Raw genomic sequence first — 20,847 nt, 5'->3', positions numbered from 1 at the left:
ACTTACAACATATGAAATGTCTGGACAAGTCATCATAGATAAAGAAGTTTCCCCAATAATCTCCAAGAGTTTATGATTCACATCAATAGGGGTAGAGGCAGGTTTAGCACCAAGTTTTCCAGTCTCAGTAAGAGGGTCTAGCACATACTTCCATTGAGAAATAAAGATACCTTCCTTGGACCTAGCAACCTCAATGCCCAGAAAATGCCGCAACTCCCCTAAATCTTTAATTTCAAATTCAGATTTGAGAAACTTCTTGAGAGCATGAACTTTTTCCATATCACTGCCAGTAACCACAATATCATCTACATAAACTATAAGAAATGTCACTAAAGTGCCTTTTCACTTAACAAAGAGGGTATGATCTAATTGAGTCTGAGTGTAGCCGAACTAAACAAGAGCAACCCTAAACCTGTCAAACCAAGCACATGGAGATTGTTTCAGGCCATAAAGTGATTTCTTCAATCTACACACCTTACCCTGCATTTCCTTGCCATATATACCAAGAGGAAGGGACATATATACCCCTTCAGTGAGATCACCATTCAAGGATGCATTCTTAACATCAAATTGATACAGAAGCCAATCATAGCTCACTACAAAGGATAAAAGAACTCTCACCAAAGTCATCTTAGCAACTGGAGAAAATGTCTCAATGTAATCTATCCCATATACTTGGGTACATCCCTTGGCAACAAGTTGAGCCTTATACCTCTCAATTGACCCATCTACACGATAGTTGATAGTGAAAACCCACTCGCACCCAACAGGTTCCTTCCTAGCTGGCAAATCAACAATATCTCAGGTATTGTTTTTATGAAGGGCTTCTATTTCAGTACTCATAGCATCCCTCCAATTTGGTGTGGCTAAGGTTTCTAAAACAAACTTTGGGATGGATTGAGAAGAAATGGAGGCTAGAAAGGCATAATTGAAGGATGGGAGATCCATCATAAGGATGGCCGAACCCTGCAGGAAGGTTGGGTGAAATTTCAAAAATTTCTTTACTCCCATCCGAGAATCATATTCCCAATTTAGAAAACTGCATTTTCAAGGTTCGTTATTGTAACCAAATCGGACCAAATTTGAAACCAAGATTAGGGAGGGATATACCTGATACGGAATCTACGTGAAAAGCTCCTACCAACATAGGTGTTCATGCCCAAAGAGTGTACCAAATCCTCCCTCCACTGAAGATGACACAGCTCAGGATGAGGCAGGATCAGCAGGTAGTTCTTCACCAATAACTCGCGATTCTTCAGCAAGAATCGAATGGGGATGTGAGCATAGCTTCAAAATTGTTTCTTTTAGCAAGAAACAATATCAAGATCAAATCTTGATTAGATCCCAGAACTGGAGATCGAACAGGGTAGGGCGACATGAGTAGGAAGAAAAAAGGACTGAAGGCAAGATCAGTCTAACTGAGTTGTCTTCTCTCTGTGTTGTGTTTAGTGTCATTTTCAGGTCCACCCTGCTCTCTATTTATAACCTTAAAGAGACAACCTCCTAATCTGATTAGGAGTTTCCTGATCCAAATCTTTATTTGGATCTGGACTCTTTAAGTGATAAGAATAATCCCTTATCTTATCTGCAATTCAAAATCAGCTTATTCCTAATCAAATTAGGAGTTTCCTGATCCAAATCTTTATTTGGATCTGGACTCTTTAAGTGGATAAGAATAATCCCTTATCCTTATTTGCTGATCCAAACCCACATCTGCCCCTATTTAATGAATCTAATTAACTCAGTTTGAAATGGGCTTTTAGGCCCACTAAGCTTTCAAGCTCACTTCCTATTTAATGCTGGCTAGTTTGGCTCTCTTTGTATGGTGTGGGACCCTATCATTGATCTACACATCAGCCACATGGGTTCAGCCTAGCCTCTATTACAAGGCCTAGCCGAATTCACTGTTGAGTACAGTGAACCCCTGAGTCCATCACTATAGGCTCTTAATGGGCCCAACATTTACACTAAATGGCCCTTGGGTCCAGCCATCTTATGAAGGCCCAAGGACTGTGGGCAGATGCAAAATTAGCCCATCAGGTTTAACCCTCCATGGTCTTACACTTAACCTCTCATCCCATAATGATCAAACACTACCCAACAAGAGAGAACCTCTCCCTCGGCTGCAAGGTGCAGTGCTGCACTCTCTACTCACATGGATCCCGGGAATTAAAACCTTTTGCAAACATTTTGAAACCATAATATATATGTTTATCTCTATATAAATATATTTTGCAAAAACAAATTTCAATGGTTGAAATCAACTGCCGACAGTTTAGGTTTCCATCAGAGAGAGTGCATCCCCGATCATTCACTTTGTCCGACAAAAGGGCTAATCCTATCACTATGATCACCCACTCAAATGAATTCTCGGACTATCCCAACGTACCCAAGTTTTGACCCCCTCTAAGGATCTCACCGATTGGCATATCAAAGACAATCTAATCCAACACCTAGTGCAGTATCATAATCGAGTCTAGGGGTCGTGTAACATTCCAGTTTTGCCCATCTATCTCCAAGGTCCAGGAAAATATTAGAATTTTGGTCCAGTTCAGGGTTTCAAGAAAACCCACACTACATGTACCTCAAGTCTCACCCTAGCAGCTGAGACAAGCCGCCCCAACCAACTTGGCGGTACATCAGTGTCAACCTTGGCAGGATAAATCTCCCCAAATCTATCTAACGGCTGTGAAGATTCTAAACTAACATGAGTCTCATATGTGTCTAGATTAAGGATATTATACAGAAACACACCATAATAACATGAATCAAATATGTATTTTATTCATTTACAATAAATGTCATAATGTACATCATGTTGATTGGAGCTAAGGGCATACACTGTCTAACAATAATAGGATGGGGACAACAAGTTGTAGGAAAGGTGTTTGGAAATACAATGTGTTGTAGATTTCCTCTTACCTTTTCTCAAAGAAATGGGTAGGTCAAGGTCTAGAAACGTGGGTGATGGTGGAGGAGGTGATGGGCATGCCCTATCTTCAACAATTGAGAGCGCTTAAGACTCAACTAGAGGTGTGGAATCAACCTATGTTTGCCTTAGCCTTTGCCGTTGGTACCACCTCTGGAGAATAGGATGAGTGGAAACAACTGAAGGACTAGCAGGAGGAGGGGGAGGAACAGGACTGGAAGACCTCAAAGGATAGGATCCCTCCACCAGAATGGGGGTAACTATGGAGGGCTCGACACAAGACTCAACTGGAGTTGGCAAAGGAAGGGATAAAGAAAACAACTCGAGAGACCGTTCCCCTTCAGAAGGATGGCATAAAAAGGAATTGACTCTACAAAGGTGACTTCCATGGAAACAAACCGGGTGCCACTAATGGGATCAAAACAATAATACCCTTTTTGTGTGGAAACATAACTAAGGAATATACACTTCTGAGCCTTGGGGTCAAACTTGTGTCTTTTGGAACTGGGAATGTGGACATAACAAGTGCAACCAAAGATCCTCAGAGGAATAGAGAAAATCTCAACATCAGGAAAGAGGATTCCAAAAGGAGATTTTAACCCCAAGGCTCGAGAAGGCATGCGGTTAATAAGGTAGGTAGTTAAAACTGCATCACCCCAAAACATCACAAGAACATGGGTAGCAAAAAGAATGCTCCTTCCAATTTCCACAATGTGTCTGTTTTTCCTATCTGCTACTCCATTTTGTTGTGGAGTGTGAACACAAGAACTCTGATGAATAACCCCAAACTTCTCAAGATAGGAAGTAAGGTCCTGAAAATATTCCTTAGAATTGTCTAACCGGAATATTTTGATACGGGTATTAAACTAAGTGAGTATGTGTTCATGGAACTGTTGCACAAGTTTAGGCACTTCAGCTTAAGAGTGCACAAGGTAAATCCAAGTATATCGTGAAAAATCATCAATAAACAGGATCAAATATTTATACCACCCCATACTATTAGACAGTGTATGCCCTTAGCTCTAATAAGATTGATGTATTGATGCATTTATTGTAAATGAATAAAAGTACATAATTGTTTCATGTTATAATTGGTGTGTTTCTGTGTAATTACCCTTAAATTGGACACTTATGAGACTCGTGTTAGTTTAGAATGTTCTCAGCCATTGGATAGACTTGGGGAAGTTAATCCTACCGAGACTGACACTGATGTGCTGCCAAGAAGGTTGGGGCAGCCTGTCTCATCTGCCAGGGTTAGACCCGAAGCACATGTAGTGTGTGTTTGTTTGAAACATTGAACCCAGACCAATTTCCAGTTATGCCCTGGACCTTGGAGACTGGCGGGTAAAACCGAAAAGTTACACCTGACCCCTAAACTCGATTATGATACTACACTGGGTGTCGGATCGGACTGTCTTTAATATGCCAATCAGTGAGATCTTTGGTGGGTCAAAACTAGGGTATGTTGGGGTAGTCTGAGAATTCACTCGAGTGGGTGATCGTAGTGATAGGATCAGCCCCCTTGTCGAATAAAGTGAATGATTGGGACTGCACTCTCTCTGATGGAAGCCAAAACTATTGGCAGTCGATTTCAACTGTGTTTGAGATTTGTTTTGCAAAATATATATATATATATATATATATATATATATATATATATATATATATATATATATTTGTAGAGAACACTGATGTGGGCCCCACGACTATGGTCCCCACTGTGTTCGTATGACAGCACATGTAATCTTTGTTAGTTATGTCAGTGTTAGTTGGTAGTTATTTTAGACAGCTTGTTATTTCAGTTTATTATTGTTTTATTTGCCATGTAAGCATTAAGGGCAATTTTGCCCTTTCCTACAATTAGTAAACATAACATATAAATATTGAGAGAATGGCGGCGGCAGATTCATTCGATCTGTCCCTCCGTTTCAAAACCCTTGTGTACTTCTGGTTTCTTTTTCTTCTCCTTCTTTCCTTCTACTTTTCTCAATCTAAAATCCTTTGGAATCCAAGGCTGACTGTAGTCTTGATCGACTACATGGTATCAGAGCCTATCTAGGGTTTCTCATGTGTGTCTAGTCCAGCCGACCACATGAGAACTGTCTAGGGATGAAAGCTTACAAAAGACTGTTTGTTGGCTGATTCTTGGAGGTTACCAGAAAGGTTTAGCAGCTGTCCGAAGGCTTATAGAGGCTTGGAGAGTGTTTTGGTAATCAGGAAGAATCAGAGAAGGTTAGGGTTCAGGTCACGACCGAAGGTAGCGATCAGAGTTTTTTGGGTAAGTTTTTATTTTTCCCTTGAGATTGCTGTCAGTCAAGATAGGTTGGACCTATTTGGGAGGAGCGGCCGAACTCTCCTTTATTTTCTCAGAGGCGATCAGTTTTTTTAGGGTTTGTCATTAACCCTACGGCCAGACTTGACTATGAATCCTTTGGAATGTGCGGCTGAGCATTGTTTATGTTCTCACAAAGGTTTTCCTAACTCTATGATTAAAACCCTAATTCTGCCTCAACGTTACAGGTTGCTTTCTAAGTGGTTTCTAGACCTGTTTCGGCTTTCGAGCCAGTTTTGGGGGTGAGAACTGTTATCGAACTGATTATATTCTGACTGCCGATTGGTTTCAGATCAGATCTGAACTGATTTCATACAGATTTCTGACTGTGATCAGTTATTTAAGTGTTGTTTTCTATTGCAGTAGCCCTAATAGTTCTTAATTACTGATTCTTAACCAAGAATGGAGTTCAAAAATCAGGGGGAAGGTGTCTTTGGGAACAACAATTCTGGTAATATGTCTGAGACTGCGTTTCAGATTACAACTGTGAGATTTGACAGGTCCAATTACTTGGAATGGGCCCCGAAATTTCTTGTGGGCAAAGATAGCCATGGAGATATGGGATGTCATGAAAGAGACCTACTCCCAACCCCTTAATGTTGCTAGAGCCTATGAACTGAAGTGTGAGGTAAATAACCTCAAACAAGGAGAGAAACCAGTCTCTGTTTATTTCTCTACCTTGAAATCTATGGCATGAAATTGACCATCTGGAGACTTTTGAGTGGGAAAGTCCAAAAGATGCAGGGTGTTTGAATTTCTGGCTGGCCTGAATTCTGATTATGACATTGTGAGACAGCAGATACTGTCAAGAGACAGTGTGATCTTATCTCAAGCCTACCCTGGTGCATAGTGAAGAGACTAGAAGAAAGGTTATGATGCAACATCAGCCCTTCCCCCCAGCCCTAGCAGCAGTTAAACCTAAGTCTGGGGGTGATACAGAAAGGGACATGAAGAAGGAAGATAAGCGGGATCTAGTATGTGAACATTGTAAGAAACCCAAGCATACGAAAGATACATGTTGAAAGCTGCACCCTCATTTAGTCATAGCAAAACTAAGGAATAAAAGGGGTAATGTTCATATGGCTGTGAATACCGATTTTGCATCCTCATCGGGCACAAAAGGCACACCCCTAGATACCTTAGCTGCTGTTCGGGCTGCCCTAATACAATTGGAAAAGGAGGTTGGGAATTCAACTCAGTCTTCTCAGTCACCATCAGCCCCTGCCACATCAGCATTTGCTCATTCAGGTACTCGGGCCTCAGCTTACCATGCTTCAGCTCCAGGTAACACTGAACATTGTTGGGTAATAGACTCAGGTGCATCTGACCATATGACTGGCTTGCCATCACTGTTCACTACTTATCACTTATCTTCTGGTAGAGATAAAGTATCCATTGCTGATGGCTCCCTTGTTCCCATTTCTGGCAAGGGTGACATCAAGTTATCTGATACTATCCTCAGTCTTGCATGTTCCTAAACTTGATACTAATTTGCTTTCAGTCAGTAGTATTACAAAACATCAGAATTGTTCAGTAACCTTTTTCCCTAACCGATGTGTTTTTCAGGACTTGGAGACGAGGAAGGTGATTGGGACTGGCCGTGAGACGAATGGGATCTATCTTCTTGGAGAGAGTTCTCATTGGAAAGAGCCTACGGATAAGAGGTCTTTTGTCTCTCAGTCTGTGAGTCCGGTTATGCTCTGGCATAATCGGTTAGGTCCAGAAGCAGCTCATGAAAGCCGGGTCCCTACCCATCACAATGGACCAAGGGGTTCCATGGAGTTGGGTCAGCCTTCACAAAGGTACGCACCACCTGGGCCGCCGTATATGGGTGCGCCAGCCCAACAAAATTGACATATTTGGTTAATCTTGTTGTAAGGCTTATTTAATAGCTACAGTTACAGTTACTTGTTTTTTTTTCTTCTTCTTTCCTTTTTCCTTATTATTTTATTTCTAGGATATGCTGCCAGGGGCATACTTGTAATTTCACTCTTTTATGAAGTTAATATAAATAGAAAACTGGCGGCTGCCAGTAGTGACCTTTTCCTCTCGACCGTACCTCTCTCTCCCTCTCTCTCTCTCCCAATCCCCATGAATCACCACATGGTATCAAAGTAGGTTCTCTGGGTTGAAAAAGACCTATGATCCCTCCTGCCCTGTTCTTAAAAGTGTTTGGACGTGGCTGTTTCTGCAGAAACCCTAGCAGGTTTTTGGCGGCTGGTTCTGCAGAAACCCTAGCAGTTTCTAGCAGCTGGTTCTGCAGAAACCCTAGCAGTGTCTGGCGGCAGTTTTTTTTTTTTTTTTTGGGAAACCCTAGTAGTTTCTGGCAGCGGCTTTGTGATCCCTTCTTCCTGGCTGTAGCAGCAAGAAAACCCTAGTCGGAGAAGGGTGATGCTGGTGTGAACTCCTCTGTTCGATGCTGTGAAGTCAAGTTCAGATTAGCACCTTCGTATAAGTGCTGAATAGGTGTGTTTTTTTGTTTCAGCGTGTTTCAGCCTTCTTTGGCCAATGGTGCGTAGGGTTCATGCCTTGAATATAGCTATTTGTTTGGATGTTGGATGGTTAGAGTGTGTGAACTACAGCCAGACTGATTGTAATGTCTGTGTTGGTTGTGCTGAACCAATTACCGGACTGGTTTATTGTTCTGTTTGGACGTTGTGTTGACTGAACCCCTTGTTCTCAGCAATATTCCCTGTGTTCTCAGCAATATTTAGTGTTCTTTTGCTCACTTTCTAGGAGTAAAACTTGAGTTGTTCACATTCTGATTGTGGCGGCTGTGTTGTTGGGTGATATTTGGACTGTTTTTTAGTAGTATTCAATGGCAAGTCATGAATTAACCTCATCAGGGGCTACACCAACCCGCAGCACAGCGGGGTTGGGAGGTGAAAACATGGTTTTTCCCATGCCAATTACCCCTTTAAACGAGCTGAACTACCTGGAGTGGGCTAAGAGTGTAAAACTCTATGTAACGGCAAGGGGTAAAGCTGGTTACATCAATGGAAGGGTGAAGGAACCCAAGGGTGAGACTGCTGAACATGATAGGTGGGACCAAGAAAACAGTATGGTGATGTCTTGGCTCCTCGCAGCCATGGAACCTGATGTGAAAAAGAATTTCATGCGGGCAGACACCGCCAGTGAGATCTGGGAACAGGCCAAAACTACCTATTCTGAGCAAAGGCATTACACCAAGGTTTACCAGTTGCAAGCTGAATCCACAACATGTAAACAGGGGAACCATAGCTTGTCCTCATACTATTCAGCCCTTACCTCCATATGGAAGGAGTTGGACCATTGTCAAGCCATAGAGTGGAAGCACGATGATGATGCTAAGGCCTACAGGAAGCTGGTCTCTCAGCAACGGGTGTTTGCTTTTTTGTTGGGACTGAACCCTGCATATGAATCGTTGAGGGTGCAGATCCTAGGAAGCAAAGAGTTGCCTACGGTTCACGAGGAATACTCCCTTGTCCAATCTGAAGAAAGCAGGCGGAATTTGATGGTTATAGCTGAGGGGGAGCAACAAGTTGCCTTGACTGCAATGAATAATAGCTCAACAAGAAAGCAAAGCGACCCTAAGAAGGCGGATGATAAAGATAAGCTATTTTGTACCCATTGTAGGCGTTCTCGACATACTCGTGACACTTGTTGGGACATCCACGGGAAACCCAAGTGGGCAGCAAATAATCAAGAACAGGGTAAAGGTCATTTGAAGATAATGATCATAGCACATGTGGCAACCCAAGACACTCAAGCTGCCGGTAGCACCTAGGACCACCCGAATAAGTCTGACCCCAAGGAGAATATAACGAATTCATTCAGAGAGCACCTGAAATCTTATGGTAGAGCCTTGCGGCAAATGGACAGCTCAATCACTGGTACTCCCTCTACTTCATTTGCATCTACTTCAGGTAATATGGCTTCTGCATTCTATGTCATTCCCACAGATTCCCCTTGGATCATTGACTCAGGGGCTTCCAACCACATGACCGATAAGCCTAACTTATTCCAAGTCTTATAGCCTTTTGTCAGGAAGGGATAGAGTGAGACTTGCAGATGGTTCTTTTTCTTCCATTGCAGGCCAAGGATCCATATCCCTTCCCCATGGCCTTAACCTGAATTGTGCATTGCATGTCCCTCAACTTCCCATAAACTTGCTTTCAATTAGTAGCATTACAAGCTCCTTGAATTGCAGTGTGACCTTTTTAGCTGACTCATGTGTTTTTCAGGATCTAACTTCTGGGAGGACGATTGGTAGAGGAAGCCTAGCGGATGGTCTCTACATTCTCGACAACAAAGCTGGTCTCTCGGTTTCATCCTCAGAGTCGCATAATCAGTCAAATAAGAGTCAAATCTTCTTGTGGCATAGTCGTTTAGGTCATGTTTCTTTCGACATAATAAAATGTTTGTTTCCAATTTTATTTAAGTCATGTTCAGTGTCAGAGTTCATGTCGTTTAGATCAAATGTTCCTTTTCATGTTGTGTATTCTGATGTATGGGGGCCTACCAATGTAATCTCTGAGGGCGGATATAAGTACTTCGTTACATTGATCGATGATTACTCTCGCTATACATGGGTGATTCCTATGCGTAGCAGAAATGATGTTCCGAAGATAGTGAAAGACTTCCAGAGGATGGTGTTTACGCAGTTCCACGTTGAAATACAGATCTTCCAATCTGATAATGCGAAGGAGTACTTCCATGGGGAGCTCAATGAGTTCTTCGCCTCCCACGGATCTATTCATAGGAGCTCATGCGCCAGAACACCACAACAAAATGGTGTTGCAAAAAGGAAAAATAGACATTTTCTTGAGGTAGCTCGCGGGATGATGTTACACATGAATGTCCCAAAGAGGTTTTGGGTGGATGCTATACTTGCAGCTGCGTATGTCATCAACCGCATGCCCTCCAGAGTACTGAACTACATGGCCCCTCATCAGTTGTTATACCCTTAGTCTCCTTTATTTTCCATCCCCATGAGAGTCTTTGGTTGTCGGGCCTTTGTCCATGATTTGTTTCCATCCCGAGGTAAGTTAGACCCTCGGTCCATTCCTTGTGTTTTTCTGGGGTACCCCTCCTCTCAAAAAGGGTATCGGTGCTTTGACCCATTTAGTCGTAAAGTCTTTGTGTCTATGGACGTGTCCTTCTTTGAGTCCGAGCCATTCTTCCCTCCTCCTCAGGGGGAGAGTCGTAGTGTGGAAGAGGAGAAGCAGGTTCATGTATCTCTTCCTTCTATTCCGGACCTTATTCCCTTCCGTGTCTTCCAACATACACGTCGGAGAGATCACCGGGGTAATAGAAATGTGGAGCAGCCAAACACTAAGCAACCGACATCACCAGACTCCTAGGAGGTAAGTCCATCCCCTCACCCTACTCCTATTGTGGATGACCTTGACATCCCTATTGCCCAACGAAAGGGAGTCAGGTCCTGCACTACCAAACACCCCATTACCCACTTTGTCACCTATGACCACATTTCTCTCTCATACCGAGCCTTCTTATCGGCAGTTGATTGCATCACTGTTCCCAAAAATGTTATAGAAGCCTTAAAATGCCCTGAATGGGTAGATTCCATGAAGGAGGAGATTAATGCCCTCCACAAAAATCAGACTTGGGAATTGGTGGATCCTCCAGAGGGGAAAGACCCTGTGGGGTGCAGATGGATGTTCACAGTTAAGCACAAGGCAGATGGAACAGTTGAAAGGTACAAAGCAAGACTAGTAGCCAAAGGGTACACACAAGTACATGGGGTTGACTATGATGAGACTTTGCCCCGGTGGCTAAGATGAACTCAATTAGGGTTCTCCTGTCCTTAGCTGCTAATTTTGACTGGGAACTGCATCAACTAGACATAAAGAATGCTTTCCTGAATGGTGACTTAGAAGAAGAGGTATACATTGTTCAGCCTCCTGGATTTTGTGCCAAGGGGAGTGAAAATAAGGTGTGCAAGCTACGAAAGTCACTCTATGGCTTAAAACAGTCTCCCAGAGCCTGGTTCAGTAAGTTTCACATGGAAGTTCAAGAGATGGGATTCAAACAATGTCAGGCAGATCATACACTCTTTGTGAAGAGATGTCAGGAACAGGTTGTTGTATTGATAGTGTATGTAGACGATATCATCATTACAGGAAGTTGGAGCTCAGAGATATAGAACTTGAAACAATTCCTTGCATCAAAATTTGAAGTCAAAGATCTATGACTCCTGAAGTATTTCCTTGGGATTGAAGTTGCCCGTTCAGAAAAGGGTATCTTTGTCTTCCAAAGGAAATACACCCTTGATCTATTACGGGATACAGGTAAATTAGGTGTAAGGCCGGCAGATACTCCTATGGATGTGGATCACAAGCTAGGTGACTGTGTTGGTGAACCTCTGAAAGATGTGAAGCAGTTCCAAAAGTTAGTGGGAAAGCTGATTTATCTATCCATGACCCGTCCAGACATTGCCTACTCCGTTGGGGTCCTGAGCCAGTTTATGCACTCTCCTAAGAAGCCACACATGGAGGCAGCAGAAAGAGTTCTTAGATACTTGAAGAAATATCCAGGAACAGGCCTACTATTCAGTAAACACAATCACCTAAAAGTGGTACAGATGCTGATTGGGCAGGAGTTGTTGATGATAGAAAGTCCACTAGTGGGTATTGCACATTTGTAGGAGGAAATCTGGTGACCTGGAAGAGCAAGAAGCAAAGTGTGGTAGCAAGGTCAAGTGCTGAAACTGAATATAGAGCTATACATGGGGTGGCTGAAGTCCTTTTGCTAAAGAACCTTTTAGGGGAGCTTGGAGTTGTTGTTCACAGCCCTATGTCCCTTTACTGTGACAACAAGACTGCAATAAACATCGCCAGCAATCCAGTCCTACATGAGAGAACCAAGCATATTGAGGTGGACAAACACTTCATAAGGGAGAAACTGGAAAAAAAGGAAATTTGCATCCCTTATGTCAACTCCAAGGAACAACTTGCTGAAGTCCTTACAAAGGGGCTTTGTGCTCGCGGCACAATGAGTTATGTGAAAAGCTAGGCATGACAGACATCTTCAGCCCAACTTGAGGGGGAGTGTTGTAAGGCTTATTTAATAGCTACAGCTACAGTTACAGTTACTTGTTTTTTTTTCTTCTTCTTTCCTTTTTCCTTATTATTTTATTTCTAAGATATGTCACCAGGGGCATACTTGTAATTTCAGACTCTTTTATGAAGTTAATATAAATAGAAAACTGGCGGCTGCCAGTAGTGACTTTTTCCTCTCAACCGTACCTCTCTCTCCCTCTCTCTCTCTTTCTCTCTCTCTCCCAATCCCCACGAATCACCACAAATCTGTCCACAACTACTATGATCACTGATTTACCCATGGAGATTGGAAGTCCCGTGATAAAATCCATGGTTATATCTTCCCATACCTGTCCTGGAATTGGAAGGGACTACAACAATCCTGCCGGAGTTTGGTGATCAGATTTGTAACATTGGAAAGTAGGGCACTGTGCTACAAACTGCTGGACGACCTTCTTCATCCCTGACCAAAACAAGTGCTGGCTTACCCTTCGGTAGGTCCAGAGTATTCCCGAATGGCCACCCAGGACAGAACAGTGAAATAGCTGAAGCAACTCCAGGAGAAACTTCGAATGGGCTGCAATCACCAGATGTCCTTTAAAGAAAAGATCTGGCCCCACTAAGTGGAACCCTGGGGTTGTAGCGGGATCTGCCTTAAGTTTCTGAACAAGCTTCTGAATTGTTTCGTCCAGGTGGGCTTCTTCCTTGAGCCTGGTCAAGATAGGAAAGTTAGGGACGGGATTCGCCCAACATGGACACTTCATGGCTGCGGAACAAAGCATCCGCCGCTTTGTTCATTGTGCCGGGCCTGTACTCTACTCGATAGTCAAACCCCAACAACTTATACAACCACTTCTTCTGATCTGGACTATGTACTGGTTGTTCTAACAAGTGCTTGAGTCTCTGGTGATCAGTACGGATGACAAAGGAATGGCCCAACAGATAGGATAGCCACTTCAACACCAAGAGGACAACCGCCATCAGCTCTTTATCATAGGTAGACTTCAGCTGGGTCTGGGTAGATAATGCTTTATTGAAGTAGGCAATGGGTCTTCCCTATTGCATGAGGACTGCTCCCACTCTGGATTTAGATGCATCACACTCTACTACGAATTCTTGTGAAAAGTCCAGTAAGGCAAGAGTGGGTGGTGTGGACAGGGCCTGTTTGAGAGCCTAGAATGCGGCTTCGGCCTGGTCATTCCAGAGAAATGCATTCTTTTTGAGTAGCTGGGTCAGTGGGCCAGCCACCAGGCTGTAATTCTTTAACTGGAATGGGCCAGTTAACTACGGCTGCAATCTTGTCAGGGTCAATTCTAACCTGGCCTTGAGAGGCAATATGGCCTAGGTAGTGCACCTCCATCTGGTCGAATAGGCATTTGTCTTTCTTGGCGTAAAGTCAATGCTGCCTCAAGACCCCCAAAGTAACTTTCAGATGTTGTAGATGAGACTCCCAACTGTCACTGTACACCAAGATGTCATCAAAGAATACCAGGATGAGTCGCCTGAGGTAAGGCCGAAATATATCATTCATTAAAGCTTGAAAAGTGAACGGTGCGTTAGTTAGCCCGAAGGGCATAACCAGGAATTCATAGTGACTGTTGTGAGTTCGGAATTCCGCAGGTGGACCCGGATCTGGTGGTATCCGGCCCTCAAGTCTAGTTTGGAAAACACCATGGCAGCTCCTAATTCATCCAACATCTCATTGATAACTGGTATGGGAAATTTTTCCTTTACAGTGATGTGGCTCAAGGCCCGGTAGTCTACACAGAATCTCCATGTGCCGTCCTTTTTCTTGACTAGCAGGATGAGAGAGGAAAAAGGGCTGGAGCTGGGCTATATCATTCCCTTCTTCAAGTCAGCTACAATTTTCTCAACTTCAGACTTCTGAAAATGGGGATAGCAGTACGGTTTTACATTAGCCGGTCCTGCTCCTGGCATGAGGGGAATCTTATGGTCTTGGTTCCACTTCAGAGGGAGGTCCATGGGCTCTTGGAAAATATCTTGGTAAGTTTGCAGCAGCCTGGATAATTCTGTGGGGTCCCGTCCTAGGCCCACTGAACTTGGTGGATGGTAGAGTGTGTCCCACAGGGTGGCCTCCCAAATAGAGAATGACAGGTGGGGAGAAATGGTGCCTTCGTTTGATTGTCAGGCTTAATTCTTCTTGCAATGGGGGCCCCGGGTCGAGGCCTTGGAGTGTGCAACTTTACCCATCTACTATGAAATACATGGTCAGACAAGCCCAATCGCAAGTCACTGGGCCCAACTATCGAAGCCACTAGATGCCCAAAATCACATCAGGCCCCCTTAACTCCAACTGGTGCAGATCAGTTTGGAGTAAGTGCCCTTGCACTTTGATTTTCACCACTTTACAAACCCTGTCACAACCAAGTTTGTGTCCATTAGCTACATGGACTGACAAGGCTGGCATGGGCTCCACCACTAAATGAAGCTGGTCAACTAGCTACTTTGAAACAAAATTTAGAGAGCTCCCGCTATCCACTAATACTGCCATTTGATTACCTTTGATCACCGCTCTAAGCTTCATGGTTTGAGGTGAGGAAGAGCCAGTCAAGGCATGAAGGGAGATCTCCGGCCCTTGCTCTGTAGATTCCTCGTCAACTTCCAAGGTCCCGTCTTCAACAGCGAGACCCTCCTTAGGATCCTCCGGCTCCAATAGGAAAAGTTGGGATTTCTTGCAATGGTGCCCAGGTCTGAATTTTTCATCGCAATTAGAGAAGAGTCCACGCTTGCAACGTAACTACATCTCCACCCAGGAAAGTCGCCTAAGGGGTAAACCATTCAGTCCGACCGGTCTGGACGGACCCGGATCAGTTTTGGTCGGGGGAGTCTTGATGATTGGTCCAGCCGGGGTTGGTTTAGTTACCCATCTAAGCTTGTTCAGTCTTTCTTCATGCAGGCGGGCTAAGTGGGCCACCGCATTTACGGTGACCGGTTGTAGGGCCTTTACTGAAGGAAGGTGAGATCCATCATATGGATGGCCGAACCATGCTAGATGGTTGGGCAAAATTTCAAAAAAAATTTTCAGCCTTTCGGGATTCGTATTCCCTAGTTTCAGAAAAACTGCATTTTTCTAGGATCGTCCTTGCACCAAAACCGGATCAGATTTGAAATCAAAATGAGTGATATGCATACCTGATACAGATTTCACATATGTAGCTCCCAAAGAGGTAGTTCACGCCCAAATTGAATCCCAAAACTAGCTTCCACTAAAGATGGCGCAGCTTGGAATGAAGCTGGTTCAGCAACGCAATTTTTAGCAAAACTGCAATCGAACTGTATGGATCGAACAAGGGAGGTTAGCACAAAATTTCTTTGAATTTTTCTTGTAAAAATCAGAGGTAGAACTGATCAAAATCGGTCCAAGAAACTGGAGATCGAACTAAGGTTTCTGGGCGGCAAGAGCAAAGAGAGAGAACTGAAAGCAGAGTTGTCTGGAGCAATTCGATCTCCTCTTCTCTTAATCCTTAAGGAACACCTCTCCTAATCGAATTAGGAGGTTTGTAATCCAAATCTTTATTTGGATTTGGACTCTATTAGTGGATAGGTCTTATCTTCTTATGAGAATGGGTGCTCCAAACCCATATTCGCCCATGTCACATGATTGCTTAAGTTGTCATGTGACATCTTGATTAATCCCATTAATCATGGGCCTTAGGCCCATTAAGCAAGTGGCTCACGTCCCAAGATAGTTGCTGGCCCATTTAGGTTCAATTTGTATGGCATGGGACCCCAACAATGACCTCAAATAAGCCCACATGTATCTGTACATCAATCTGATTGGAGCTAAGGGCATACACTGTCCCCATTTGTTTCAGTCTCGATAGAGCTTCGTCAAAGTTCTCAAACCCTGATGGTCCGAAACGGTGACAAATGACCTCTGTAAATTCCATCCACCCAATCTGAGCGTTGGAACGTCGATACCACTGAAGCCACCGGATGACCTCTCCTTCCAAATGGATCAGAGCCATCAGCACATGCCGATCCCCGGGATTAAATTTATCTCAAAGAATATTTTTGCTTTAAATATCCAGGAAATAGGATCCTCACCTAAGAACGTGGGAAACACCAACTTGGCCATCCTTCCGAATCTGGAACCTGCGTGCGAGTGGCCGGAGTGGCTGGAGCCTTCGTTATCTCCTTCGCGCAGGTTGGAATGAGACGATCTCTGAAACTCTCTGGACACTACTAAATTGGAATCCTTCAACTCCTTCAGCTCCCCGAACACCTTGCGAAGCTCTTCTTCAATCTTGTCAACTCGACCCTCCATCGCTGAGGATCTCATGTTCATCATTTTGCTTCCGTCGGTTGCTCTGATACCAATTTGATGGGATACTAACCACCAAAGAGGTCTCTTCGAGGGAGACCTAACCTCCTATGAAGAGAAGAAGAAGAAGAATGATAAAATAAGCCAGGTCAGACCTACTCCTTTATTCACAACTATTTATAAGGATTACAAGGATATCATGAGACATGTGCATGGCTAATGTGTCTTCCTTGTGTACATGAAATGAATGGGTGAACTTTTGGCTCCTTTCATTGGGTTGTGCTTCTCGTGGGCTTCAGTCGGCAACATGGGCTAGCCCCCGAGCTGGCTAGTGGTGTGGGCCTCAGCTACCACATGGACTGGGGCCTCAACAGGTTATGGAAGAAGAAAAGAAGGGAAGAGAGAAAGAATTTGAACCTCTCTCTCTAGCCCCCTTTCATCACTTTTATTAATAATACTAAGTCTGAATACAATTACTTGGATGCCCTTAATGGGGCAGCCAGCACTAAAGAAATAATTAAAGAAAATAAAAGAAGGCCCACAACTACAAAACACAACTTTTAAATACTACTTAAAAGAAATAAAGAACACTAAGGCCCATTCAGCCCAAATATATAATGTACATTTATTAATTTATAATATATAAAAAATATATAATATATAATATGCATAAATATACATAAAATATATAGAAATATATGTATACCGGTCAGTTTGGTTAACCGCAGCTTTTCCATATGGGTTAACCGAAACTGGGTACCTTTGGTTTTCTAAAAATACCAAACCGAAACTAACTGGTTCAGTTAACTGGAATTTTTTGTTCAATTTCATCGGTTCGGTTTGATTTTTCGGTTTTTCTTGCTCACCCCTATAGGTAGTAGCCATTGTACCTAAGTGTGCAAAAGTTGATGAAGGAGTAGGAGGTATAATAATTGGTGAGACTGTCTAGTAATACCAACATCACTCTACAATAAGGTGGCTCTGATTACAACCAAGGCATCAAGAGAACTTGATCTTCTACTAGATGTGGATGGAGCCTCTGTAGTCACAGTTGTGTTGGCATTCCCTTTCTTATTCTTGAGCCTTGCTAGAATAAGTTGAGGGCGAAACTTGCAACAAGTATCCGTGGTGTGTTTTAGTTTCTTACAGTAATCACAAAACACTTCACTCTTTTCCTCCTTCATTTCCTTTTCCATATCTCCTCCAAATTTCGGCTTTATAGCAGCTAAAGTTAATTCCATATGTGGAATCTATAGCATAGCCTTCCTTCTACTCTCCTCACTATGTACGATGGAGTAAGCCTAAGATAAGTGATGCTATCTCCAGTAAGAAGTCGTCTCACAATATCATAATCTGAATTTAATCCAACAAGGAACTCAAACACCCTATTTGTCTCACAACTAGCTTCCCATATGTTGTTGTATCCCTTTGGCTCTCCCACTCAATTGTTTCCAAGTGATCTATCTTATGCCACAATGACTTTAGGGTGGAGAAGTAAACAGATACAGGTTTCTCCCCCTGTTTAAGGTTGTCCAGCTCACTTTTCAGCTCATATGCCCTAACACTAAGGGGCTAAGAATAGGTTTCTTTCATATTATCCCAAATTTCTATAGTTGCCTTTGCCCAAAGATAGTTCCTGCTAATATGGAGCTGCATGGAATTGCATAGACAAGTCATAACAAGATAGTTTTCTTGAACCCACTTAGCATGAGATGAATTCTCCTTTGCTGGTTTTGTTTGTCTCCTGTCACATATCCCAATTTGCCTCTTCCTCCAATAGACATCATGGCCGATTGAGCACACTCTAAATAATTTGTTCCTTCAAATTTCACAGTTGTAATCTGAAAAGAGTTGTTGTCAACAACACTTCCATCAACCATAGGTCCTTCTCCATAGGATTTAGATTCATTCCCAGTTGTTTCCATGCTGAGTATACCCCAAAGAAATCACATAGTAGTAAAAACTGCACAATTTTACCCTTTTTTTCACAAACCAGTCCTTTCAAGAGCTGTCCAGTAATCTTCACACAGAAACATCTCACAAGCTTCTCCTGGAATCCAAGACAGAGGAATAGCAGATGAGAAAAGAAGGTTTCAGTCCATAGCTGATCACTCTCCTGATGAAACCCTAGAATCAGCCCTGGAGAAAACCTAAAACTGATAACCGCTCTCTCCAGAGGATTCTAAAATACTTCTAATAGGTGTCTGTCTGAACAAGAAGGTGAAACCTACCCAGAGAAGTCTGAGCGCCACTTTCAAACACTGATTTAAGAATACAAACCGACCTGTTTCTCTGACTCTTCCTGATCACCGGGCAAATCACCAAGATCCCAAACACCTTGGGCACCTCCAGTAGTCTCCAATGACCTCCAAGGGCAAGTAAAGCTGTAATCTCCAGCCCTAAAAAATCCTCATGTGGCTGGCGGGATTAGGCCTACATGAGAACCCTAATCGATCTTAAACTTGGCTCTGATACCAAGTTGACAGTAACCAAAGATAATCTGATTTGTTTTAATAAGAAAACAGCAGATAAAAACAGAGAAACAAGAGAGAAGAAGAAGAAGAAGAAGAAGAAGAAGAAAAAGAGAAGACAAAAGAATGAGAGAAGGGGTGCAGAAGTCTAATGAGCTCCCACCGCCACAGATTGCTATTTATATTAAACAAATAAAAGATGTTACAATGACAGGAATACCCCTACCTCCAATATGAAAGAAAGAAAAGATAAAGCTAAAAGCTAGTAGCAAAAAATAACATCAATAATAAATAAACCAGTGGGACCACAAACTAATCAGCCTTTCTCTACCCTTTTATTGCTTGGGAGGGATTGGGCTATGTTTACCTTTTCTTATTAACTTTTTAGATATTTATGTAGATATTTTTACGTTCATGAAAAGCTTACAGAATCTTCTCTTATGTTTAGTTCATGTAGTTCCATAATAAAACTTCTTTCAGGTTTCCCCCTTTTTGCTTTGGTTTGGAAACTGTCAATGCGCATAAAGAACTACGAGGAGTGGTTGTTTCCCAGGAGCATTGTGTATAAACTTGCAAACCAAAAACATGGCACCATAAGTTTGAGTTTCATACATCCATTATAGTAATAAATGAATCTGAAACCAAGAGAGGTCCAACTGAAGTGGTTTCCACAGTCAAAGTTAATCTTGATGCCAGGTCATCTCTTGAGAGTGTCTCTACCTGTCATGGTACAAGAAAAACACTAGAAAACATTAATAAACAGTTTTTGCTCGTGTTACAGTGCAAAATAAAAAGCTTTCGTAAAGTTGTAAATATGGTGGAAACACACAAAAAAGGAAAGAAAATGTAGGTATGTAGTGATTAAAAAAATTATGGATTTATATCCAAAACCTCTCTCTACAACTCAAGCTTCTATTTTCATTCTATGCTACATGGACACTTCAAAGTGGGTGCTATGTGTGTGAGCATGACAGACATGTACACATTGAAATCAACATAATGTTGACAGGGACTCTTCTCTTTGTCGAATCCATAATATGTGACTAAGAACCTTGAAATCATATGATAAAATTTGGGCACGATGTTTATTTGTCATACTTGATAAGTTAGTATGATTAATTGTGTGCCATTTTAATGGTTTAATGCCATTTTCATAAATTTATGCTTCTATCTTTAATTTTTTCTTTCCCAATAATTATTACAACATAAAGAATATGTTATTAAAAACTAAAAAATATACTCCAAGTCACTGAATCTTTTTTTTTATATTTTTGGCTTAATCAATATTTCATCCCATAGATTCCAACACTCACACCTGTATGATGTAACTTCGCTTTCAATTAAAGAAGATTCACAAGAAGGTAGACCAAACCATATCTTTCCCAACACAGATATCATCATCATCATCATCATCATCAAAAGCCTTTTCCCAACTATAATAGGGTCGGCTACATGAATCCTGTTTCGCCATTTCTGTTTAATGCTATATCCATTTATGAGCACTTAAATCATTTCTTACTACTTCAATGTCCTTTGTGTTTTCCCAACACACTTAGAATAAATGGACCTAGTACAATATGCTTCGTATTAAACACTTAATTACTAAGAACATTTGCTTGGAAGGACATATTTGTACATTTTGTTGATTTTACCTGGGAAACAACAAAGTCTACAGCATCTGCAATAAATGGTTCATGTGGACCATCACGAATTCCTGTTAAGACATATCTCTTCAGCAAAAAGGAAGGGGTCCAGCTAACACTGCAAAGAAGACAGATGACAGATTAACC

General features: G+C 42.4%; 1 protein-coding gene across 1 annotated transcript in view; it reads right to left on the bottom strand.

The window, feature by feature from the left end:
* The window catches only part of LOC148880266 (uncharacterized), a 37,614-nt gene that overhangs the window by 8,485 nt on the left and 8,282 nt on the right, over positions 1–20,847 (bottom strand). Inside the window, exons 5-6 of the mRNA XM_088962138.1 lie at positions 20,710–20,818; positions 19,670–19,777 (exon numbers count right to left, since the gene is read on the bottom strand). Of these exons, the coding sequence (XP_088818264.1) occupies positions 19,670–19,777; positions 20,710–20,818 (217 nt within the window). The remainder of the gene's footprint in view (positions 1–19,669; positions 19,778–20,709; positions 20,819–20,847) is intronic.

This window comes from Nelumbo lutea, chromosome 1, assembly GCF_056320005.1.
Source record: "Nelumbo lutea isolate HS-2025 chromosome 1, American lotus-T2T, whole genome shotgun sequence".
NCBI lineage: Eukaryota > Viridiplantae > Streptophyta > Magnoliopsida > Proteales > Nelumbonaceae > Nelumbo > Nelumbo lutea.
This window is presented reverse-complemented; position numbering and strand designations above follow the sequence as displayed.